This window comes from Athene cunicularia (assembly GCF_003259725.1).
Source record: "Athene cunicularia isolate RWA chromosome 8 unlocalized genomic scaffold, athCun1 chr8_part1, whole genome shotgun sequence".
NCBI lineage: Eukaryota > Metazoa > Chordata > Aves > Strigiformes > Strigidae > Athene > Athene cunicularia.
Window position 1 is genome coordinate 23,797,825 of NW_020799109.1, and position 26,595 is coordinate 23,824,419.

Consider the following 26,595-nt stretch of genomic DNA (forward strand, 5'->3'; position numbering starts at 1 on the left):
GGCCTAGGGCCGCTCGGTAGGCGACAGGGAGTGTTCGCTGCTGGGGCGCCCCCCCCTCCGAGTCCGGCGTGTTGAGGTCGCGGGTCCCCTGGCCGCCGAGGGTGGGGTTGGGGCCGTTCCTGGCGCGGCCGGCGGGGCGTTAGGAGCCGTGTTAGGAACTGAGGCGGGCGGGCGGCGGGAGAGCTGGGCCGGGCCTGGCCCGGGCGGCTCTGTGGGGAGCCCGGTGTGCGGCGGAGGCTGGAGCTGGCTGCTCTTCCCCGGCCGGTTCAGTCAGTGACTCGTCGGGGTGGCGGGAGGCGGCGCCGGCAGTAGTAGCACCTGGGTGGACGTAGGTTTGTTTTATTCCGAGATAAGGGTGAGTTATACAGGATACAGCCAGCTATGGCAGCTCTTGAAGAGGCTGAACTGAAGTCAGCTCTGCAAGGATTTCCCCGTTGTTTTTTTGAATGTCAGTTTTGGAGAGCGCGCCTGGCTTCAGCAGGGACTCTGGTTGTCTGTCACAAAGTGGCACTGCCTGCTTTATGGTGGGCTTCAGGATTTTCAGAAGAAGAATCTGAAGCTGTCCCCAGGTACTTTCATAAACGAATTGCAGTTTTTTATCTCCATGTTTAGGAACAGGTTCTGCTGGTGTTTGTTACAGAAAATGAAGTTACAACTGCTCCATGTCTTACTGGCGTAGAACGGTTAATAGTATTTTGGGTAGTGTGAGACCTTTGGGGAAAGGCATTAGCAGCCACCTCATGCTGGACTTAATTGTACCGAGGTTGTGCGTGACTTCATGAACAGGTCAGCCAGCCTAGTGACTGTCTGTCACTGAAATGGGAGGGTCTGGCCACCGCCTCCTTTGCTTCCACCTGCAAGCTCCAATCTGCTTACTTGTGTCACTGGAAGACTAAATAGGAAAAGAGGAGAAAGAGGGAAGCACACTGTTCCTGTGATGTTCAGTCTGCTATTGCTGACATCTGTACCCTGCTCGCATGAGTTAGATCCCTTTGTTTAAAACTTGACCTTTAGAAATCACTACTTTTGCTCTTTGCTTGTCCTGTCTTGCCTTACGAAGTCATTTGTGCCTTTGACTGTGAAGCGATTGATTTATCCTGAGGTGTTTTATAGAAGGTTCAGACCTTAAAAGCAGGAAACCTGATCAAAGCCCTAGTGTGTCATCGGGGCGTATAAGGACTTTTGAAAAAGGTATTGCCAGTATGAACAAGGCCACGTGAAAGAAAGATGAGAGTGATGAGGAACCAGTGTGAATAGTGAAACACTTATATTGCAAACTGTTAAAAGGAATCTTCTGCTGAAAAGCATGTGTTGTTAGCTGACTAGTTACTCTAGTCTTTGCAAGACTACAACAACACTGAAAATTCATGAAATAAGTTTTAGACATTGGCTGGCACTCCATTTATGGATAATTCAAGGTCATAAACTGTTGCTTGCTAATATTTCAGCAAATGTGTGGGTTTAAGGCTGGTTTGTATGAAAATAACATATCAGTGAGGCTGATAGTTCATGAATTTGTGTACACTGACATTCTGTGAATAGGCAGAGTAGTTGTACCCATGTTGTGTGTACAAAGTTTTGTACCTGTGCTCTGGTATGGTGCTGTTAAAAAAACATTTTTTCCATTGTGATAGCACTTTCTGTAAGGTGCAATTTTATACTGAGTCTAAGCAGAAGTGTGTGAAATGGTTACTTCACCAGTTCATTGTCAGTTAAGTTCACAGTTATGGGGGCTGGGGAAGCTACCTGTATTTAGGAGACAGTAGATCCTGTGAGTAAAGTTATAAAATTAACTACATACTGCATGTGTGTCTGTAAATAAGGTTATTTCCACGAGGAATTCTGTTTTTAAATTTTTTACAATTTCTAAAATGTGTTCTAGACTTGTATGCTAAGATGCTACCCTTGCCATAGATATCTATATTAATTTTTTTAAAATGATTTAGCATTTCTGTAACTTAATTTTCTGCAACACTTGCTTATAGTGAAAGCTATTTCAATCCTTTCTTCAGGAAGTGTGCTATACTCATTAACTTTGTCAAGGAGTGTGGGTGTTTTTTGTTTTGTTGTTTTTTTTCCCCCCACACAGGGATTTCAGTCTGCTGTTCCTTCACCCCTGTGTATCGTTCTTATGTGGATCAGGAAGTAAAAGTAGAAGTAAAATGCCTTTAACTGAATATATTAAGAGAAGGCAGAATTAGAGAAGGTAGTTAGGATGCATAGTTGGTATGAAATTCATGAGGAGCAAGTGAAATATTAAACAAAAATGGAGCACTATTCATACCTGGGCTTATGATTGGGTTTGGTTCATTCAGAATGCTTACTGGAGTCAAATGAGATGATTTTGAGAGCCTGTAAACAAGCGTAGGCCAGTTATTTGGGTAAAGCAGCTGAAGCTTGAGGACAAAACAAATAGCCGTTGGAATGTTACAGGGGCAAGTACATTCTATCTGGTACACTGATAGCGTGGAATAAAATTTCTTTTTATAATGGGAGAAAGTTAACTTCTATTTTTTATTACAGAAAGGAAGTTCAAGATACAACTGGATTATGCATTTGTATGTTCTGGTTTATTTTGTAGGCAAGTAAGTTAAAGTATTGTCCAAAATACCAAATATACTTTTTGTACAAGGCTCTCAGGGACTGAATTTATTAAAAAGAACTGTGTAATGCTAAGAACTACTTCCTTGGTAAGAATGTTCTTGGAAAATTTGGAGGTTTATGAAATTTTCATGAGGCTAAAGATTTGTTCTTACACCTTGTGTACAGGCTTAGAAAAATGTAAGTAACAAATACACAGTATAAAAGTGACAGGAAAAAATATGCCTGCATTACATCCTGTTTTCAGGTATTACCAACAAATACATCTTGGTAGCAGCTATGGAGTGCTGAGTGTTCTGCAATTTATTATAGTGAGTATATCCAAATAAGTCATAGGAGTTTCTACACCATGCTAGGCAGACCTAGAACTTGTTGAAAGCTGTGGATTGTGTATAACAGGAAGGATGTTGAATTGGAAGCAACTTGGAGGTCAAGTTTGAGGAGTGATAATGGATTTTGGGAGTTGTATAAGCAGAAAACAGTTCAGTAGAAATGAGCTTGAGTTTGACTTTTTTTTTTTTTTTTTTTTAGCAGCGTGAACAAAATACACCAGTTGCATCACTCCTGAAGTGTGCTCTTTTGCTTAAGCAACTTTAAGGCTGGTGTTTTTTGTCAGTTTATTAGATAAAGTGTAAGGATTTTAAGTTGCTCTGAAGAATATCAGTACTGCAAAAAGTAACTTGAATATGTTGGAAAGCTAAAGCATACTCATCTTTCAAAAGAAACTTGTGTTAGTGTGAGTCTGTAGGACATCACTGTAAAATATGAGAAGCATGAAGTGTGACATATTGGGAGTGTTGCGTGCTATGCAATATTAGAGTTGGTGAAACTGAAATTAAGGCTGGATGAGAGCTCAGCTGGAAGAAACTGCTGAATTCTGAGGCATTGGAAGCTGGGGGTCGAGATGGAGTATCTTGTGATAGGGACTTGGACATAAGTGAATACCCTAATAGTTATAAACACTGAAGAAGTAGGTGTATGTTTTGTTGTATGCACACCTACTCTTCTGAAACTTCGTATGGTTCTTTCTCTTGGCAGTAATGACAAAAATCTGTGCTAAATTTGCTCATCTATATTTTAGGCTTCTGTTTCTTTTGCTTTCATTTTTTTTATTTGGGTAAAAGGTCCGGCTATTTTAATAGACAGCAGTAGTCATTGGCTTAATCTGAAGTTCTGCTCTTTGGGAAGAGAGACCAGAATAGTCAGAACTCTTTATTCCTATGTTTACAGGCACCAGGTTTTAAACAGTTCCCCAAATTTTATGACTTTTAATTAAATATGTACCATTGCAGTGATATCAAATCTGCATTAGCTTGATAACACCACTCCTGAAAGTTGCAACTTGGTTCTTGTGATTTTTTTTTTTTTTTTTTTTTAAAGTTGTTGTAACTAGATGCTGATTCCTATTGCTGAATCTTGTACAAGCTTTTTAGTTGACATTTCTCTCAAAGCTGTCATAGCAGGAAAAGATAATGCATACCTTAGTTAAGATACCAGTTCTTTCAGGAATTTAAAGTTATCTTAGTCTTGCTCTGGAATTCTAGAGAAAGAACAAGGACATGTGAAGTTACCATATATTTTAAAATAGGTTTATTTGTGAATGTGTTGATCCAACTCTCTTATCTTAGAGTATCTTAAATGTTTAGCATGTGTAAGATCCATTTTGTAGAAGAGTTTGCTAAACAAACAGTGATCATTCAGATCACTTCAGAAAACTAATCGTTCAGAGTGATTTTTATGGAGCTGTTTATTAACAAAAATGAAAAATTCAGCTACATCTTTCTGAAACAGGCAGGGCCAGTTTGTGGTCAGTAATTCTGTAAAAGTGTTTATCGGTGGTGGTTTTTTATTTATTTAGGTCTTTAATCATGAGTATAAATGGGTGATTTTAGTTTACCAGTTAGAGGAATCAAATTGTTACTAAGAAAAAATATCTCTTTCTTCTTACAGAGCTAAAATCATCAGTATTTGATGACTGCAGGAAAGAAGAAGAATGGAAGGTATAGTTTTGATAGAAGTGTTTGTAAGACTCTTAGAATCACTTGAGGTAATCTGTATCACCGAGTATATAACAAATAAGTATCATTTAATGGGTGGCACTTTCACCTAAAATTGTTTTCTATCCAAGTAACGGATTTTACTTGTTAACTTGGATCTCCGTATAATACATGATAAAAAAAATCTTAGGGCTAGTATAGGAAGAACAGAAGGTTATTTGTCTTGATTCTCTTTTAAGTCTTGAAAAAAAAAATTAGAAACTGTTTCTGTTTGCCTTCAGTTTTCTTTTGAAAGACTTGTACTTTGATAATTTGAAAAATTCAACTGCTGTGCAGTACAGGTAAAGCACGATTTGGCAGTATGATACCTGTTAGAGCTTAAGCTGTAAACCAGTAACAGAATAAGTACAGATACATTTAAGCACACCATGGAGTAAATTAGTAGGATATCAAATGTTTTATGTCAAAGTGAAAGTTTTAAAATACTTTTTAGTAGGAGTGGTAGGGACAAACTACTTAATTAGGATGGAGCTCATCTTTTGAAATCCTGTATGTAGGGAGCTGCCTTCTGATGCTATTTGAGATTAATTTCCCACTGCAAAGTTGTTATATACAGGTGATGAAAAGCTAGAACAGTAAAATAGATTTAATCTTCAAATTTCCATAGCAAGTTGTTAAGGAAATAACATGGGTTTGCTATAGCAGATTAATTTATCTGAATACTTGTTTTTTAAAATATTTTTAGATAATTCTTCTAGATGACTACACTACTAAACTACTGTCACTGTGCTGCAAAATGACTGATCTGCTGGCAGAGGGTATCACAGGTAAGCATAATTCCTTTTAATATAGAGGTGGCAATATCCTGATAAGAAAAAAAGAATAAAAATTCTGGTATCCTTGCAAGAAATTGTCTTAATTTGGTTGATGAAGATATGGGCTATTAAGACTAGCAATCTTTCTGGCTTGTACAGTAATTACCCAATTGTGATTTTTTTTTTTTTTTTTTTTTTTTTTTTTTAATGTTTCTCTACCTAGAAGCTAAAACGACATTTAAAAAAATCTTTTAAAGATTGCTGTAAGGTGTTTTGTGTGCATGTGTTGTTGGCTTTGTGTGGGGTGGTTTGTGGTTTGGTGGGTTTTTTGTGGGTTTTTTGTTATTTTGGGAGGGGAGGGTGTGGGTGTTTGTTTGCTAATGTCCAGGAAGTGGTAGAAAGTTAACTGTCACAGAGTGATTTTAAGGATCTTAGCTATCAGTTGAAGTTAGGGGAAAGCAAGAGCTCAGTAAAGAATTAAGCAAATGTTAGTAAAATGTACAAGAGTAGGCAATTTACTGCATTTTTTTTCCTAATGTGTTCTGTAAATCAGTAGTATCTTCTGCTTTGAATTAATCTGTGTTCATGAGCAGTAGATTTAGGATACAAGGGCAGAGAAACTTAAGTACTGAAGACAAAATAAAACCAGGAGACGATAGTAGACAAACTGATGAGGTGTTTGCAAGCAAGTTGATGTGATAGAGGCAAGAATTTGAATTTGAGTTCTGTGTTGTGCAGATGTTTTTTTAGCCTTTTCTAAAAATGAGAGCTTTCTGTAATTAAAAAAAAACCCCAAACCAACAAAACCTTGAAACTAAATTATATCAGTGATTACTTTAACTGGAGTAAACACATAAGCAACATAAGCAGTAATTAGATTGTCACTTTTACAAACAATTTGGGTATAGTTTCTAGTGGAGTGGAGTTTTTAATCTTCTGGAATCTTTCTCCTGTTCCTTGATGTTGGCCCCTGTCAAAAGTGAATAATAGATGGATTGTGATAGATCTCAGTTATGCAGTATGTCTGTTTAGGTAAGACTGGTTTTCTACGTGTATTTTTAAAAAGTATTTAGTAAATTTTATGGGCTTTTCTTCCCTACAACTTAAAGGATTTTTTTTTTCTATCATAAAACACTTTTCAAAGTTGCTTTTTATGATTGACCTTTCTGTAATGTTTACTAGTATATCATCCTGCTGAACTTCTTTCCTGCCTGTTTTTGAAATTGAAATGAATAGGCAAAATGTAAATGATCTAGTTTTTAATTAGCTTAGGTTTAGAATTTTTGAAACGCTTTTTCAAGAGTGTTATTTAGACTTACTTGTTTTTCCACAAGTACCAAGACTCACCCTTCTTCAACTATTCAGTATACCATGATTCCTCTGGAAGTATAATAAAAAGCTGTATACATTTCACTTTTGGATGTGTGTTTTTAATCATAAGGAGTACTACTTCTCCTTTGTGAAAAGCTTTCAGTAAACATGTATCCTTGTCATCACTAAGAAGCCTTTTTATTTTTAGTGAGTACACTATCGAAAAGAACTGGTTGTTCCACGTCCAGATGTCTGGCTTATCTTCCTTGTTCCTCCCTCTCAAAATTCCTGAGCAACACGAATCTCTCTGCATTCCCAAGCTAGTGTTCTGCAACACTATATAGTAATGTCTTTATTAAATGGAGAAATCCAAGGGTTGAGTGAAGCTGGTTGCTGAAAATGTCTAATTTGTGCCTGCAATTATATTGAAACAGAGTAAGCACACAGGAAATAGGCAAACAAAGGACAGAAGAGGATCTAGTCCAAAATGATGCTCTCTATAGTTTCATTTTCCTTCTTCAGTGTGCTGGAAAAAGAACAATCTTGCCTAGCAGTTCTCTTGCAAGATAGTTTGTACTGAGCCCCATAGTTTGAGTGTGTTTGTATTGCCATACTTTTCTGTGTGAGGGCAAAACTCTGCTTGTATAGAATAGCCAGGAAAAATTTAGTCCTACAAATTTGCTTGACACTAGACTGATGGTTGAAGAACTCTTGTGGTAACTTGCTGTATTTAAAATAATCATTAGATAAAAAAATGAAGCCTCTCTTGGCAGAGGATAGGTCCTTGCCACTAATTTTATGGACAACTTGATTGGTGTTAGTTTATCACCTCTATACTAAACTATATATGATGCTTTCCTTACAGATGCATAAATCTCTTCATTGTAAAACTCTAATATTTCTTACTTTATAGTGGTGGAGAATGTGTATAAAAACCGTGAGCCTGTCCCACACATGAAAGCAATATATTTCATAACTCCCACCAAAAAGGTTAGTATTTTAAAGAAAGTATAGCAAGATTTTTTTTTTCAGACTGAAAAAGCAATCTTACTTTAACATTTTATTTACTTTGTACTAGTATGCAACGCTTACTTTTTGTGGTTTGTGTGATGCTTTGTTTTCCATGATGAAAAGACAATGCAGTGTCACCATAGAGTATGTTGCAAATGTGTACCTTGTCATCAATGGAGGCACTGTTTCATTGCTTAGATATTAATAACGTCACTGAAAGAGATTTTGTATCAAATAATGATGCAATACATTGAACAATAGAATTCAAAGTAATGGCTGTAATAAGAGATTAATGTTACTTACTCTCTCAAGAATTTTTAGGAAGTCTCAGCACTGATATAGGTGGAAAATGATGCAAGTATCCTGCTTTGCTTTCTAAAGTGATCTTGGTGATCACCTGTAATTGTTTATTATTCTTGGTCTAGAATTAAAAATGTTCTACTTAAGCGTTTTCTTTTTTTATATGTTGATTTGCAGTATTTCTAAGTGGGACTGGGTAATTAACAGGGCAGGAGGAGAGGAGGGAGGAGCTTTGTCTGGTTATGTGAAGAAAGACAACACACCATAATGTTAGTTGTTTTTTTTGTTTTTAAATTTTTCCCTATGTCCATAAGTCTGTAGATGGACTTATTGATGACTTCATCACTAAATCATCCAGCAGATACAAAGCAGCATATGTGTATTTCACTGACTGTAAGTAAGCTTTTGTGTTGTAGTTTGATAACTTTATATACATAACTAAGTTAAGTTTCTTAACTTTATTTTCTATAGTTTGGTACCTGAAAATTTTGGGTCCTGTTTCTTAAGAGTAGACTGGAGACTCAAGTCATTGACTCTATTTGGGTTGCCAGATTGTGGTGACCATGTTGTGTGGCAATAGTAATTTCTTTCACAATTACCAAACAATCTTGATCATTCCTCACCTGAGCTTTTAATTTAGCCTGTGTTGAAGAGTGCACAGGAAGACAATTCAAGTAAAACTGTATATGTTATATAAGCAAAAGAGTACTCAAAAAATATAAGTGCATGAGAATTTGCTGCAAGACCAATGTTTTATGATTGGTTTGGTTATTTTAGGTAGTTCCTTCAGACTTGTGAACCAGTTTTGTTTTTTTCCCATCATCTGAAAGAGGGTCTCTACTTAGCCCTTGCATGCATGGTATAAATTGCAAAGCAGAGGCAAGTAGTGCAAATGGGGTTAATGCGACTGTGTTCCTTTGTAGTCAGTCAGTGTGAATGAAATGGTGTGTGACCAAGGGAAAACAAAAAACAAAACATGCCACTCAAGGCAGAGGTGGAGTTGTGCATGGTGCATATCTGCTTCCATATGTTCTCAAAGCAGTTACCAAATTACTATTGGTTTCTTGTTTCATTTTATGCAGCAATTCTTGTTCTGGAAGAATACTCCTATTTTGCTGTATATTCCTTTGTTGTGAGTGTTCAGTTTGAATACTTGCCAAACTTTTAATGTTGAAAGGAGTTAGAAAAATAGCTCTGTCAGTTCCAAGTCTGTGTAGTATTTGTGTCATCCAAATGCTTCTTAAGTTCAATTTCTAGACTGGGATCCAATGTAGCCTGTAAGTGTAATGGAACACACTTGAAATTTATAATTAAGTTTCATATTTCTCTGTGTTTTGCTGTTTGATATGCACACATCATTTTTCCCTTTAACCTTTTTGTAGCTTATGAAATGTTTTCTCTCTCCTATATGAGAAGAAATAGCAGAAACTTTTTCTTTGATAAAATTGATAGCCTTCACTGCTGCAGACTGCTATGCTAATGAGTGTTTTACAACTTTGCTTGCCAAAAGCTAGTAAAAAATGACTAGTGATGCTTCTTGAAAGAGGTATCAAACACAAAATACTGATTATACATTCTTTTTCCCTTCAGGAAGATTTGGCAACTTTTTTTGTATGTTACTGTTAATTGGTTCTTAATTTAGAATTGTCTGTCAGTTCTGAATACTGTAAGTTTGTGAGTTAACAGCTGGAATACACACAAATGATTTATACTTAGAATCTTCTTATTTCCCCTAGTTTGTCCTGACAATCTTTTCAATAAAATTAAGTCTTCCTGTGCAAAATCAATAAGGAGGTGCAAGGAGATCAATATTTCCTTCTTCCCATATGAGTCTCAGGTAAGTTTAATTCTATATCTCAACAGCAGAAAATATCCTGAAGGACTATTTTCAAGTGTTGTGCATCTGCTAGAAAACAATTAAATAGAAGGTACCTTTTCTCCTGACAAATTGTATATGAGACCTGTTGCTGTTTTGGTATATTCCTGGTGCTTGCCTGTATTTTTCAGATGAAAACAAATGCTCTTGTACTGAAAGGTTTATTGTTTGCATTTGACCTCTTTGCAAGATGTGGAGTCAGTTTTATGTGAGAGGTTAGGGAAGCAATCTGTTCCTTAAGAGAAGGAGAGTATTTTGGCTTGCTTTTAGTAAGCAGTAGATTTTTACTGCTTTTACTGAGGGGTTATTTTGATAGATTAGTTTGGTTGGTGCACAGAAATAGGAGTAAGTAGAAATAACTAGATGAAAGTTAGAAAATGACAGCAAATGGATGAAGAGAACTGAAGGGTAGGGGAACAAAACCAGAGCCTCACTAAAAAGAGGGGAAAAAACCCTCCAACCTCATAACAATGTGGCATACTTTTTATTGAGAGGAAAACATGGAAATCCATGTTTTCTCAACTAAAAATTTGAGACAATCACCATGTTTCCTTGTGGAACAACACAGTGGATATTGTGTTGAAGAAATAATTTGTTGCTCATGTACTTTGTCAGATACAGAGGACTGAAATGCACTCTGATACTTGCTGATACAGTGAATCCCCCAAACCCTGTCCACTGTTGGGAATTGTAGAACTAACTGTGAATGTTTCCCACAAGTTTTTCCTGTCTTCTTCAAATCTTATGAACAGATCAGGGGTCAGAGCTCTTGTGTATACCAAGTGGCAGATGAATATAGGAGAGGTTGCTGCTATCCATGTCTTTTGTGTGCTGCAGTCTTCTAGTTTGAAGACACTCCTTGTAATAATATAGGGGTTTTTACTATTTAGACTGAGAAGCCATCAGAGAATTGTTACTGTGATGGTTTTCTAGTGGTGTTAACTTTTTGGGGGAGTTCTGCTACAACAGCTCCTAAGAAAAAAGTTTGGTAGCTTTCTCTGCCACATAAGGCATATGAAAATATTGTTGTCCTGGTTCTCTTTAGGACTTACTGTGAAAGTAGAAATTTGGAGTATTTTTCTAAAGTTGAAAATAAAGCCAAGAAGAGACTAAGTGCTGCTTAATTTAGTTTTGTATTCTCAGTATTTTGGGTTGTGAGGACATTGTGAATGCTTAGCAAAGGAGCAGAGAATTTTAACTGGTTTTCCTAACGTAAAATCCCTGGGCCTGCTTTCAGAGGTAGTAAGAGTAAATAATCAGACTGAGTTCTGAGCAAAGTCCAAGTGATTATCTACTCAAATGAAACAAACATCTTTATCTGGATGGATGTTATTCTTTTGGCTCTAGTTACAGAGTCTATCTGAAGCTGGAGAAAATCCATTTACTGATAATGGGATTGTTTCCATGTTTGCATTCCCTTTACTAAACTGTCGAAAAAGCTTTTCTTCTGTGTAGTACTAAACATCTTTTATCAAGGTTTAATGTATTTAAAGAATTTCAGTTCTTGGAGGTAAAGTCTTCATATAAGGAACAGACAGAATGTGTAAAATTAGGTTTTAAACAAATTTAACTTCATACCTTCTGGGATTGTTCTGATACTGCATTGTATGGCTCTGTATGAGACTGCTGTCTAGTTCTGCTTGTCTTGGGTCTCTCCATCTGTGAAGACAGTAAGCAATTTGTAAAATACAGAATTTCACATAGGAGAGGGGAGTAATAGAGGAAAAGAGTGTGAGAACAAAAATCAGATGAGCTAAACAGGACACAGAAACAGGACTGAAGTGTGGGTTCGTTGGTTTTCTTTTAAAGTATGTTATATACGACTTCTTATTACAGCATGTAGTTTTAAAGTATTAGCAGTTCTTTTACCAGATACTTTAGAAAGATACAATTTAAGTAATTAGTTTTCTTGGTTGTGCTTTACACAGGTATTTACTCTCAATGTCCCAGATGCATTCTACCGCTGTTATAGTCCAACTCTAGAAAAGACAAAGGATAATGATGCTGTAATGCAAGTAATGGCTGAACAAATTGTTACCTTATGTGCCACGCTGGATGAGAATCCAGGAGTACGATATAAAAGGTAAGGTGAAAGTAGTGTTGTATAGTCTAGTTGATTTCATTTCTAGGACTTCCCACATTGTTTAATAGCTTGGGGCTGCAGCATAGTTTCTTTTATTTGGATTAATTGTTTTTAATGCACAACTCTGAAATTGGGAACGATAGGAATTTGTAAGGTGTAGGCAGAGCAAGGAATTAGTTCTTGGAGTGTATTTGTATAACAGTACTTACTATATCCTGTTCTGTTATGAACTGCTCATTTCATGTTTGGTCAGTAGGATAACGCTCTAATATACTGCATGCATAATCCTGTCACAGAACTGCTGCTATTTGTAGTTTTGCAGCTCTGCTTGGCATCAAGGAATTCGTAAATTGCTGAGGCAGATGGGATCAGGATTTCTTTGTAGTAGAGATACTGAGGACTTTATACTCTGTCAAAGCTCTATCAATGGTGTCTTTGAAGTCAAAGTAGGTATCTGAAATTATGCTCAAGAATTGCATTCTGTGCTGTGAAGTGGTGCCTTATTCTCTGCAAAGGTAACCAAGAAATAAATGCTTGACTGTTTATTCTTGTTCTCTCCTTTTTTTTTTTTTTTTTTTTTTTTTTTTTTTTTTTGTGAGACTTTTAGGTGCTGGGCCATATACCAGCTAATGTCAGTCTTTTGGCTGAAGCCGTTTCTACTGTGTGAAGTACCTGAAGCATTCAAAGAGTAGAATTGTAATGTAAGAGTGAAAATGTATTGGAAATACTTAGAATGGAGTTCAGAAACTGCTCATGAAACCAGAGGATCAGTCTAGGGAGTCCTTTCTGTTTTAAAGGTAGCATTTTAGTGTTTTGATAAAGAAATATAAGTTATTTTTGCATGCTTCCTTTTTTCCTAGTGGACCGTCTGAAAAAGCCAGAAAACTTGCACAGCTTGTTGAGAAAAATCTTGAAAACTACTACAAAACCGATGAGAAAAGCCAAATAAAGGTAGAAACTGAACTAAAATGTTTGCTCCTTTTCTAAGCCTGGGGGAAAAAAAAAATCTTTGGAATATGTTTCGACAACAGGTTCTACAAAATCAGATTTTGTTTGTTAATAAAGGCAACTAGTTGCCATTTAGTTTTTTGTGTATGACAACAACTTAGAGGTAGTAACTGATGCAGTAAATATGTATGTAAGGAAATATTTATGGGTCACATTAATTTTGCTCAAAAAAATGGCCCTATGATAATGCAGGGGATGATACAAACCTGAGAAGTGGACTACATTTTGTTTTAACATCACTATCCATAGGGCTGTATGTAGAAGGGACTTCATGGGACACATTTCAATCTGCAGTGAAGGGATTTATGTGAAAATCTGTATCTTTGTGGGTAATGAATTATGTTTTCGATCTGTCACTACAGATGAGGGCAGATTAGAGCAGCTGCCTAAACGCAGAAGTATGGATTAACCTTTCTGACTTAGTGATATTCCACTCTGTTACAGAAATAAACATACCTGGTGCTACTGCCACTTTACTGAACACCAAAATGAAACTTTTCAGTTGAGTGCTGGGAGATTTTTTTTTGTTGTTATTGCAGCAAAATATAGATAATCTGCTCTGAAATACAAACAATGCACTTATTTTTGAAAAGTCAGTGGGAGAACTTTTTCACGTATGTGTTTTTCTTCACATTTTTTTTTGTTAGGTGAGGTTACTGAATGCATTGTAATGGGCTAAGAGCATTGCCTTGAAATTACTATTTCAAATCACTGTGATGGTTATTTGTTTGTTTCTATTTATGTTGATAAACACTTGGGCCATACTTTTTTTCAGGTATTTTTTCAAAAATGTCTGCAGTGCTGTAAAATGTAAATAGATTTAACATGCATTAACTTTCTACTGTATGTCTTGTCTTTGGCTTTCTAGGCTAAAACCCACTCCCAACTAATAATAATTGATCGTGGCTTTGACCCAGTATCAACTGTACTACACGAACTCACCTTCCAGGCAATGGCATATGATCTGCTACCAATTGAAAATGATACTTACAAGCAAGTACATTTAAAAAAAAAAAAAAAAAAAATCTAAGCACTTTATTCTTGATTATAAAATCTCTGGAATTGTTTAGCTGAATTTCACCAGAGCAATGTCAGCTGCTTGTATTGCACAAGGGTTGCTTCATTATTAGACTTTCCTTTTGAATTTGCATCTTCCTCTTTTTGTTAACTTCCTCGTTTAGTTGAGATTAGCTAGGATCTAACTGGCATTTTTGCTAAGTTTTATGTCTAACAAATTGCATTTTTTTTAAAAAACAAAGAATTTTCTATTAGACTTGAAGCAAAACCTTGGTCGCGCATGTTCAGATTCTCTACTTTTTTTTTTTTTCTTACCCTTCTTGGACTAACAAGGCAAACAAGACCAGTGAACGAATACTGAGAAAAAGCTCAATTATTTTTCAGGAATACTCACTTTTATAGCTCCAGTAATTTAATTTGTGTAGTTTTTAAAATTTGCATGTTTCTATCCTAAATGTGCATTTAGGTAAGCCATGTTTAGTTTATAAGCATTATTTCATCACTGTTTGGAATAGTGTGACATAGTTTTGCATGAGGTATGTACTTTGCTGCTAGATTATTCTGACACCAAAGATTTTGGTAAGGCTTTTACTTTCTGATGACCCATTACAACATGAGATCTACTTGCCTTTTGTTAAGTTAAGCAAACAGGAATCCATATTTTCTGTCAGAAACACTGAGTGAATATTTTAATAAAAAATACTGATTTCTATGAATCTGAAACTTGCTGGGCATTAAAATGTAGCAGAGGTATGTTTTCTAGGTAGGCATGACCTGACTTTCACCATTAATCTTGTAATTTTTTTTTTTTTTTTTTGGTCTGCTTTCTGGCCTTATACACTGTGTGAGTTTCTGTAAATGTGAAAATGTGTAGTATGATTGCTGTCTTACTTTATCTGTTTTTAAAAAAGTAATAGCTGTTCTGTAATGCTATGGTTTGTTGTATATATGAAGTAATTTGTCATGGTTAGCCTGTTTTGTTGGTGAATGGGACTTAATTTTCCTTCAGAGTTCCAAAATGTCTTATAGTATGTATAGAAAGCTGCACTTTGCAGTCTCAAGGTGTATTACTTTGCACAGAATTTTGCATTTGAAGCCAAAGGGAAGTTGACATTAGAAGCTGAAGAAAAATTGAGGTGCATGTAAATGTATGATTGAAACTCTAGTTACTGATTGTCAATTCAAAAATTTGCCTGCTGCTTCTATGTTCAAATTTGTAATCTGTAAAATCTTTATGTAAAATATATTGTGTTGGGCAATAGCTTGGCTCGTAAATTAAAACCTATGTATGTTACTGCAATTGCCATGCTATTACCATGTATGTGACTTAACCATAACAATTAATACTCAGTTATAAGAATGAGGGGGTGGGGGGGAAACCCCAAACCAACTGTCTGAATTTTCTCTTGGAAGATACAAAACAGAAGGACCTGCTGGGAAGGAACGGGAGGCAATTCTGGAGGAAGATGATGAGCTCTGGGTGAAGATTCGTCACAAGCATATTGCAGATGTGATAGAGTATGTAAATAAATAGTTAAAAATGCAAGTTAAAAATTTGAGAGGGAATGTATTTGGGCTATTAAGTATGGATACAGGCAGTAGTAAAGTTGGTTTGCAGTATAGACTGCATCCTGTTACATAAATGATGCCAGAAAGAAAACATACTTTGAAAAATACAGTATGTACAGAATTATGCAATTTTGCTAATTTTAATTATGCTCTTGAGGAAAATGGAAATAAAAATATTTCCTGGGAGTTATCTTCAGATCTTTTAAATTTGAAAGGATTATTTTGCATAAAGTACTAGTAAGTTAATTCATCAAATGACATTATGCAGATATCATAAACAAAGTGTTTAACTTCAGTTTCCTTTGTCAAAAACCACCCTTCTTTGAAGCAGACCCATATTTGAAGCTTTTATTTTGATTCAGAAGTTCTTGTTGCACAGTTCTTAAGATTTTTATTTAAAATCTTAAAAGACTTAAGAACTGTGGTGCTGTTGTATTTGTGGTTTTTTTGCAGAGAAATATCAAAACTTTTGAAAGAAGTTTCATCAAAAAGAAAAGCAACAGAAGGAAAAGTAAGTTTTATAAATTCTTGTTGTTCTTCCTGGTAACTTAATTATTTTCAGCTACTCAGATCTATGTATTTCATGGACTTATTACAGAAATTGAGGTTTATCTCAATGGCAGTTTTTTTTAGGGGGGGGAAAAAAAGGCTGCAACAGAATGGGAAACAAGCATGTCAAATACTGGGGGAAAACATTTTCAACTTGTATCATTTCTTCACAGTTATCGATATCTGCTTTGGCCCAGTTAATGAAAAAGATGCCGCACTATCGTAAAGAGATAAGTAGGGTAAGGGGTCTTTTGTAACTACAACTTCACAATAAACAATTTTGTACACTATACTTCTCTCTGTTATTGAAGTCTAGTTTTATTTTGTCATCATCCTGTTGTGTGCTATGTAACTTTTCTTCTCAAAATTTTATTAGATGAACATGTTAATTTGGAGAAGACTTATTTCCAGGTATTTCATTTTAGCGTGTAAAAACAAACAGAAAAAAATCGCTTTAAGGATTTGTGTGCTTTGAGGATTGAAGATAGCATAGCACTTTTATGTTTTAAAAGGTATTATGGGGGTCAGTCTCTGAAGGGCCAAACAGAAAACTCATGATCGTACTGAAGGATAACTGAAGGAATGACTCTTGTAAACAGCTAAAATGATTGCTTGATGTGGCTTTTTTTAAAAAAGACAAGTTATGGCAGCTTGATTTTTTTTTTTTTTTTTTTTTTTTTTTCTAGCAAGTTGTTCATCTTAATTTAGCAGAAGACTGCATGAGCAAGTTCAAATCTAACATAGAAAGGCTTTGTAAAACTGAACAGGTAGGTTTAAAAAAACCCAAACAAACCACAAACCAAATAACTTTGTTAAAATGCACTTTGTTGGTAGGAATAGATGCTTGTCTTTAACTAACAAAAGTGGTGTGTCTTTTGCCTTTTTTTTCCCTCAGTCAATTTTTGAGGTAGTAGTAATAAAGCTAAGTGAAATATACAAGGTTTTACTCTGCCAATAGAGGAGGTACTTTTAGAATTTTAGATTTTGTCTTTGAATCTGGCTGGTTTGTATAAGGATCGTCCTTTGTTTTATTTCTTAATTCATTTCTTATGAATTTGCCTTACTATGTTCTGCAGCAGGAGGTCCTTTTAAAATGTCTGGGAAGAGCGCTTGTTAGGGTGAGGCATTACATTGTACTGCTAATCTAAAGTTAAAAGCTGTAATTTATATTTACGTGAAGTCTAGATATCAAACAGTTTTAAATGTTTAAGAGCATTATGTGATGTTACTATAAAGCTATAACTATCGAAATAATTATGTCAAAGACTTTTCATACTGAATTTAAATTGATGCAGCTTGATTGTTTCCTGAAACCTATGGTTTCATAAATATGCATTTCAAACCACACAAAACAATACTTTTTTTAATGACTATTTACTAAACTAATATTGTGTGTTTTTTTCCTTTTGTGTTGTTGTTGTGGTTTTTTTTTTTTTTTTTTTTTTTTTTTTTAAATTTAGGACTTGGCTCTTGGAACTGATGCAGAAGGTCAAAAAGTGAAAGACTCTATGAGAGTCCTCCTTCCAGTTCTGCTCAACAAAAGTCATGAGAGCTATGACAAAATTAGAGCTATTCTCCTGTATATCTTTAGCACAAATGGTATGATAAGCTGCCCTATGCTTTTTTGTTCTCAGTGCTGTGGGCTTCAACTCAAGTTTTGGCATAGTCTAATATTTTCAGTCAACATCTGTAGTGGAGTTGATGACAAAGTTGGAAAGAAATGCTGTCCATCCTCTGTAGCTTCTCTTATCTCAAATTAGTAGCAAAGATACTATTGATGAAGAGTTGAGAGGTTCAAATACAAGTACAGATCCATACAGTATTTTAGCATCGTTCCTGTGCTTGGATATGTGCAACAGTCTAAATTGTATTTGTTTGCACAGTATTGAAGCTGTTAAAGAGGGAGTTAATGTCCATTGCAACCTGAAAATAAAGTTGGTGGGGAAGAATTTGTAGTAGAGGAGGAGGAAATTGTCAAAATGTTGCTTTGGGGAATCTATAACAGTATTGAATTTTGGTCTCAAAAATGGATCATTAAACAATCTAAATTATAGTACTCTGTTAAACTTAGAGTAGACTGGCCAAAAAAAAAAATAATCCTGGACTATATAACAGCCCAGAATGTGAGACAATTGGCCTTACAGTCACATGGTAATTAAGTTGCATGTTTTCCTTATATCAAAGGAACTACCCAGGAGAACTTGGACAAGCTGATCCAGAATGTACAAATAGAAAGTGATAGTGATATGATAAGAAATTGGAAATACCTGGATGTTCCTGTTATCTCTTCAGTAAGAATGTATTTATTTTGTAATTCCCTACCAACTAAGCACTTCTCTACAGCTCTTCCAGCAACTCTTAGTAGTATTATCTAGTCATCTTTTTTTTTTTTTTTTTTTTAAGGTATTTATGATTTCTCTAAATGGTAAATCCTTTAAACAAATAACATGAATAACTTTCAAAGAAAGATACCTATAATGTTCTGTCTAAAATCATCAGATGGTGACTTGAGCTAGTTGGTTTTGGAAAGTGTCAGTGTGTAGTTCCTTGTCTCTGGAATTAGTATTTCTAGTGTATCCTGAAATCTACAGGTATTAATTTTAGTTCTTTGTTGCTATTATCATTAGTTCTTTAAAGTTTCCACTGATCCACCCCCTCCATCCTGCTACTAACTGGGAATAAGTTTCAAAATTCCAAACAGTGTATAATACAACCATGTTTTGAAAATCTTTTCAGTCTGCTGCTCAGCAGCATAAACACCCAAGAAGAGACCGTTCTTCAGAAGAAACTTATCAACTTTCTAGGTGGACGCCTGTTATCAAAGATGTTATGGAGGTAAATTTGACCAACTAGTGAATTCATAGGTGCAGTGCAGAAATTTACTCGTGAGCCATTATAGCCAGTTTTTTGAATTCCATAGTATCTTCAGTTACTTTAATACATCTGAGTAAAGTGATCGCTTCAAGTCTGTAATATAGAACAGTAGACTGCTGTGTTAGCAATGCTTCTTATTGGAGGTTGTTTTAAAGGTGAAGCAAATAAAAGTGAAAGCAAAAAGTCTTTTTGAACAGCTTGTCCTGTGATTGGCAGTGTTTAGTGTAATTTAAAGATCTGTATATTTTTTTTCTCCAGTGGGTCTTTAAATTGCAATTCAAATATAAACTGTAGATAGGTAGAGGCTTAAATGTTACTTGCCAAAAGTGTAGTTGCTTTGTTCTTAAACAAATTCCAAAGCATGAGTTAGTGACTGATGTCAGACAGAATAGAAAGTTCACTGGACTTCGTCTGACCCAGTGCTATTATTGATAGATTCTTGGCAACTTTCACAGGGTCATCTGTGTCTTCACAGGACCCTAACTTCTCTCACATACTGCTGCATAGAAATTAATTATGTTAGGGTTATTACAGATGAAGAGCTCCTAGTGAAATTTGAGTAGTTAAGTCAATATTAAGTTTATAAAGAAAGCATATGTACTCCTAATTCCTTGTGATTTACACAACCCTTGTAATAATTTTTAGCATTATGTGGTCTAGTATTTTGTTACATAGGAGCATTTTTCATGAGATGCTGTTTGCGATTGGTTGTTCTAAGAAGCTGCGTATGTTGGTGTTACATTCCAGTTATTCATCCTAATGGGAAGCTGAAACTTGGTGGGGTTTAGTTCTACATGGCTATTTAAAGCCGGTGTTTGTTTTGCCCTTCAGGATGCTATAGAAAACAAACTAGATTCAAAAGATTGGCCTTATTGTTCCCAGTGTCCTCCTACCTGGAATGGTTCAGGAGCAGTGAGGTAAATTGTTTAATTTCCTGAAACATAATTTACCTATTTCCCAGTATTTTTGTCATGTGTGTTCTAGAGTGTTATAAAATTGTGCTTACTAAGTGGTGAAATAATGTATGTAAGGTAGTGTTAATGTGTAAAACCTGTATTTTATTTAATCTAAAACATACTGAACTTGGTTGTAAGTTTAAATACTCTTAGCCATATATAGATTTTTATTTGGAGTATCTCCCTTTTGCTTCAAAATTAGAAATAACATTTCCATATTCCCAGAATGAGATGTTTAAGCCATTGAGGTTTCTAGCTTAAAGTGGTTTCAGGAATGGATTATCAATATTCTGTGACTTAAGCAAAAAATGTTTTTATTTTTTCTGAAAGTTATTTCTGCTGTGGCAGTGGTCGTGTCATTCTTGAAGTTAATGACCTCAGTAAGTTAAATTCAGCTTCTGTAGGCTCTCTCATTAGGGAATATGAGCTTATTAGATATTTGACCCCTGTTGTCAGGTGATGCTTTAGAGAAGTCCAGAAAAGTTGGAAGTCTTGAAATGAGTTGTCTGCTAATGAAGGTAAAATGGTGTTCTTGGTAGAAGCCCTTTGTGTGTGTGCTTCAAGGTTTTTGCCTTGTATTTATTTTCTACCTTGTGATAACTGAATAATTTGAGTAATGTGCTATTAAAATTGTTTTAATTATTGATTTGTTTAAATTCTTTTGCCTAAATTATAATCAAACCATGAACTACACAACAGATACTGTTACTGCTTGTTAACTGCATAATTTTTGCCAAAAGTAATCAGTAAAGCTATATAAATGTTATCTTATTAAATCTTTTACAGTGCACGCCAGAAACCTAAAGCTAGTTATCAAGATGAGCGAAAGAGTAGTGCAAGACTGATTATATTTGTGATTGGTGGAATTACATATTCTGAGATGCGCACTGCCTATGAAGTTTCTCAAGCTTACAAGTCCTGTGAGGTTGTTATTGGTAAGCTTGTCTTGGGAAAAGGGTGGTACGTAGAGATTTACTACGTGTGTTTCTGGAAAATGTAAGGATCTTTTTTCTTCCATTCCTCAAGTTGGTTCAGTAAACTAATACTATAGCCAGAGTATTTCCTAAAACTATGTACTTAGAAGTATCTTTTCAGTTTATCTAATTTGCTTGATGTTTGGATTGGTTTGGTGGTTTTTTGGTTGTGTTGGCTTGTGGGTGGTTTTTTTTTTGGTTTTTTTTTTTTTTCAACAATGTGTCAAGGACAATGAATTCAGTTATGCTCTGTAGAAGAATCATTGTTAATTATGTCAGAGAAATATATTATTAAAGTAGCCTGATATACAGATCTGTTTAAATCCTTTTTGCTATGTTTCTTTGCATTGCGGTTTCCTCACAGACTTTTGCATCTGCCTGTCCTCTACCTTCAGCTACACTTAATACTCTTGATACTTTTGGTATTAGAAGGAAAGCTGGCAGAGTAGTGCAAAATCACTCACTTCAGGAGGGAAGACAAGTTTGTGATGGTGTTGGTTTTTGTTGTTTTTTTTTTTTCTTTTAAAAACCAAAAGAAACCCCTTCCTCAAACCTCAAACAAAACAAAACAACCCAAAAAACCTTCTTCAGTGTAGCTCTGACTTTGCAATATCTTCTAGTTCTTGTCATGGTTTCTTCAGAGACTTGACACAAACCACACCATAATTTATAGCTTTTGCCCTGAAAATTGAAGTTATCTCCCTAATCTTTTTAAGGTTCAGCAGCAAATGCATGAATTACGAGCTGGGGTAGTAATCTCTTAGTTGATATCTCAGAGGCAGCAAATCCTTGTTCCATCAGCCTGTGCCTCAAATAATTGCTATTTACAATTTAGGTGCTAAACGTTTGCATATATGATATATCAAAACAGAGGTCCTAGATACAGAACCTTACCAGAGACCTGTATCAATCTGTAGTGACAGCTGCTGTCTGGGTGCAGGCTTATCTAAAGCATTCTAAATTGCTTGAGATGCTTATGTCTGGCAATTAAATTTTGTCTTACATCCAATCCTTTCTGAAACTCATCTGCCATAATTTTAAATAAATACATACTCTTCCCTGAAGCAATGACAACCTTGACTCTGAGCTCTAGAGTCTGTTACCTCAAAATAGTAGGGTGTATTGTAGCGTGTTTGTGTGTGGTTGGATTTTTTGGTTTATTTTTTGCTTCCTGGTTTCACTGGAGGTGGCTGAGGTAGGTCTGATGCTGGTCCTAGTTCTGCTTTGCAGTGGAAAGACCAGGACAACAGGAATGTGGTTTAACAAGACTGTCTTCATCTGAGACTTGTTTACAAACCCATGTCTATTGGAGTTCACTCTTTCACTGTAATATCTGGCACAACCACAGTGCCATCTTCCGTCTTGTTTAAAGATGATTCTTGTAATTTTGTTTGTAATCCTGATTTCTGAGGGAAGGTGATAACTCTCAGATTCAATGTGGCTTACTGCAAGATGAAAATCTTCCTGTATTCCTGCTTCAGAACTTGAGGGATGTTAGTCCATTGAGATTGACACTACTAAAACTAATGGCCCAAGACAGCCCTAATCTTAAACGGTTGAGTTCTCTATATAACTGTAGGGTGATCCTTCATGGCAGAAATCGTAATTACTCTATTATGAGAAGAGAGGTAGTTGTGTGCTCCTGAATAATTTTCTTGCTCCAGACTTGGAATTTGTTGCAAATTTTTCAAGGAAATATTAGTCAATAAAAGCCGATTTTCTGTAACTGATATTTCTGTGGAGAACTACTATTTGTGATTATCTTTAATACAGATGGTTTCTTGATTCTAGGATAAAGCCTGTCATTAATGTGCCCTTTCATGGAATGGGCAGATTTTTTCCAGACTGGGATACAGTGAAAGAGGCCCAGGTTCAAGTCTGTGTTTCAAACAGGACAGAGCAGGGACTTGAAATCTTGTATCCAAAGTAAGAGTCCTAATCTAGATGTCTGGATGTCTCAGTGTGAGGAAGAGGGACACAGCCTACCTAACAGTTACATATATGGTGACACTTTATATGATGACACATGAAAACACTTTGAACTGTTGTAGTTTTCAGTTTCCAGGTACAGTAAAAAACACTGGCATGTAACTTTTTTATAATGAGGGTATGCCTAAAAGTCAGAATTTCAGACTGATAGTTACCTATGTTCTTTTGTCAGGTTCTACTCATATTTTGACACCTAAAAGACTACTGGATGAAGTGAAGAGCCTTAGTAAACCAAAGGATATGGTCTGCAATAAGGATGAATAGAAATGGTGATGTTTATGATGCACTGGGAAAAGACAAATAGTATGTACATGCCCTTATGGAACTGACTTGTCTAAATACTGTACCAGGACAATGCATGGTTCTGACTAATGGAATGTCATTTTTACAATTGATATTTGCTGCTTTTTTGAGGAAGTGTAAGGCAGAGAGAGGAAAAAAAATCAACATGTGTGTTTCTTAGGTTGTATTTAGTATAGACAGTGTCACACTGTAAGTGCTTTTTCAGAAGGATATGTTAATTCCTAACAAATTATGCTAAAAATTATTGTCATTATATATACACTGGAATTGTCTTTGAGAACTGTGAAACCTTTCTATAATAGAGTTTATTTCTAAAAATGACTGGATTAAAAAGGGCCTAGGTTCTTAGATGCTTCAGGAGAAAATTTGTAAATATGGGTTTATGGTAAAAATATTTCATACTAGTGCAGTGTCTTAAAATAATTTTCTGTAAAATAACTCACTGAAAATTCTTTAAATACACGTAATTGTGAAAAAATTTTTTTAGATGGTGGTGGGTAAGGTAGAAAGTTAATCACGTAAGTGCTAAGCAGTTCTAATTTGAATATATAACTGGAGAAATGCTGCACCTGTGCACTGAAGTACACTTTATATTTAAGTATATATAGAGATTATTACTAAAGCTTTTCAAAAAAACTTAATTTCTTACAAACTTGCTTATGATTGTGTCTCCTTAGTCTGTTTTAGAAGTTAAATTGCCTACAATGTAGAGGTACCAAAATCTTAAGCATAAATCCTCTTTTTGAAGGAGTGGGGCTAGGGGAAGAGGAGAGGAAAAGAAGGGGAGCAGTTGAATTTGTCAGATGACTTGGTAATTTAAAAAAGAAAAGCAAACAGCAAACAAAACCTGATGCATTCAGGAGAATTTACTGTTCTACTTTGTTCTATATTAAGAAAGCAATACATAAATTTTTGTTGAAGGGGATCAAATAAATTCTAAATTGTATTAATTTTGTAATATTGGTAACATTTAGATTTGTCTTAAAATGTTACTTAAGCAATTAAAATTACTAACCTTTTAAAATGATGTTGTATTTATGTGCCTTGAAATGAGAGTTTGTTTATTTTAAAATGTTGCAGGACAAGGGCATGATAAGGATAAATGGCTGTAGCTTTCAAATGCACCTGCATGAGTTATGCACCTAATATATGCTGACTTTATTTTCAATAGGAATACAGGAACAACACCTTTTTTCAGTAACTGTTTCATCAAATGTGCATGAAAAATTTTTTAAAAAAATCAGTTAGAAATATCTATAGCTTTTCTGAAGTCTACTTGCTAACTGTAAATAATCACAGTAAAAATCCAGAGTAAAAGCATGTATTGAAGAAATGCAGTGTTCACCATTTTCTTAAAGATGCACACTTTGAAATCAGTATTGAACAGATATGCTTATATATAGTCATTGTACTTGGGCAAGAAGAACCAAAGTTAGGTGTAAAAGCCATATGTAATTGCAATTTTTTTCCTAATCCTAGAATTTTTAAGCAATAACTAACTAAATAAATAAAGAACAGAATAACTGATATCTAAGTGTCCTTCTTAAGGACTGAAATAGTTTATTTCAGTAGTATATAAAATTCATGGTATTGATGTTTACTTGTTATGTAGAACCGAAGAAATACCAGCTTGAAATGTTGGATTGCTTCTGCATATTCAGCACTTAAGCCTAAATCAGACATTTGGAAGAACTCTTAAGTGCAATCAGTAACTCAGAGTTTGATAGCTGATAAATACAAGGTTAAGACTTTTGAGTTTTCTAATCCATCACCCACTTCTCCCAGAAGGCAAAGCCAAACATTACCGTAAAGGTGATTAATAGAGATGTTTTAAGACAAGAAAACCAATGGCAATATGTAGCCCGAAACAGCTTCTGGTTTCTTACAGGAGTTTGTGAAGGAAGTGGAGGGGGTGTGCATATGTGTGTGTAATAATTCTTGTGAAGATGTTTAGGTTTTTTTTTTTTCTGAGGATCTTCTTGGACACTCTTTTCCTAGATGAAGAATTGTTTTATCAAGATCAAGAATGGGTAAGAGTTATATTAAGATAAACATTTTCCCCCTAAGCTAATTTTAGAGTACATTTACAAGGTGTATTATAACTTTAAAAGTTCCTGTTTTCATATTATATATCCTAAAATACATATCTAGCCCTTACATGTAGGCCTAGATTGACATAAGCACAGATGTTGGTCTGATTACCTGAGATACTAAAGATATATTTTCGAGTGCAACTTAAATAAGTTGAATCTCAAAATTCTGAACATCATTCAGAGAGAACTGAGAGGAAAATCAAAGGTATGGAAGGCTTTCAATGTCAAGAATGGCTAGAATAAAATCCTTGATCAAGGGGAAAAAAGGCGATGGAGGAGTATGCAATGGAAGCCTTGAAAAACTACTGTTATTGTGCAGACTGAAGAGACCAACACACTACCTTCCTTTTCAGTGTGTGAAGTAACACGTGAAACTTATAACTGTCAAATTTAAAACAAAAGGACATTTAGCATCTGAGACATAGTTCAGTAATGACATACTTTACTTTGTTATATGGGGGGTGGGGTGGGGTGGAAACCTCAACATACATGAGGAAGAAAATCTTTATAGGGCTATTAAATATGAAGATATTACTGCTGGTTTGGAAGGACTCTGAGCTTTCAGTTTGCCAGAGAATGTTCTAAGGGAATGTCATTACATCCTTATCTTACTAAATAGGTTTGTTCTTAGCATTTGCTCTCAGGCCCAGGACAGCAGGTTCAGACAGTGACCCAGGATAAGCAAAAGGTCTAGCTGTTCTTGTGGTGTGGAAAGATGTCTACAGAAGAGATTAATCTTTTATTGGATCTAGGAAGCCTACAGCTATTAGTTCAACTATTAATTTCATTTGCAAGGTAATAACAGGGACGTTCCAAACATTAATCTAGCACAGGGGGTATGAGCCTTTCACTATCCTGTGCTGTTGTCTTAAGTTAAATAAAGCAAAATTGGGGAAAATAAGCAGAGGCAATTCAAGTTATAAGAATATACTGTAAGAGCCTAAGGGAGACAAGAAAGGTTGATGGTATTGTTGAATTGGTATTGGTTGATGGTATTGTGTGGAAGAAACCCCAAAAGACGCCATTGACTCAGGCTAGTAAATCAGTGGTACGCAGCAAGTTTAGCTATCGCTGCTTCTGTGAGTAGAGTCTGGATTATCTCTGTATCCATCAACTGCTGAAACAACTTAGGTTTGCCTGAAAATGACTGTCCTTTTTAAGCAATGAACTGTCACTTCTAACTTGATTTCCATCAGTCCCTATATGCTTTGGAGTTGCTTCAGTCAATAGTAACCTTGATAATACACGGCTGTTAACTGCTTGCTCTTA

General features: G+C 35.4%; 2 protein-coding genes across 4 annotated transcripts in view; one reads left to right on the forward strand and one right to left on the reverse strand.

Annotated features, from left to right (window-relative positions):
- Positions 1-8,050, reverse strand: part of FNDC7 (fibronectin type III domain containing 7) — a 23,850-nt gene extending 15,800 nt beyond the window's left edge. The window contains exon 1 of the mRNA XM_026854431.1: positions 8,039-8,050. The gene's annotated coding sequence lies outside the window, so the exon portion shown is untranslated. The remainder of the gene's footprint in view (positions 1-8,038) is intronic.
- On the forward strand, positions 7-24,735 carry STXBP3 (syntaxin binding protein 3). Of its 3 annotated transcripts, none has more exons than XM_026854442.1 (19): positions 7-16; positions 4,552-4,601; positions 5,344-5,425; positions 7,638-7,714; positions 8,350-8,428; positions 9,772-9,872; positions 11,840-11,994; positions 12,855-12,945; positions 13,871-13,995; positions 15,433-15,537; positions 16,042-16,099; positions 16,311-16,376; positions 16,824-16,904; positions 17,598-17,736; positions 18,322-18,428; positions 18,874-18,972; positions 19,843-19,928; positions 20,754-20,902; positions 23,103-24,735. In XM_026854442.1, the coding sequence occupies exons 3-19, from the start codon at positions 5,395-5,397 to the stop codon at positions 23,192-23,194; spliced, it is 1,641 nt and encodes a 546-aa protein (XP_026710243.1). In that variant the 5' UTR covers positions 7-16; positions 4,552-4,601; positions 5,344-5,394; the 3' UTR covers positions 23,195-24,735. The 3 variants fall into 3 exon arrangements, with proteins under 3 accessions (XP_026710243.1, XP_026710242.1, XP_026710241.1); XM_026854441.1 differs by lacking the exon at positions 7-16 and adding an exon at positions 201-269; XM_026854440.1 differs by lacking the exon at positions 7-16 and adding an exon at positions 447-569.
- Positions 24,736-26,595: the final 1,860 nt, after the last annotated feature.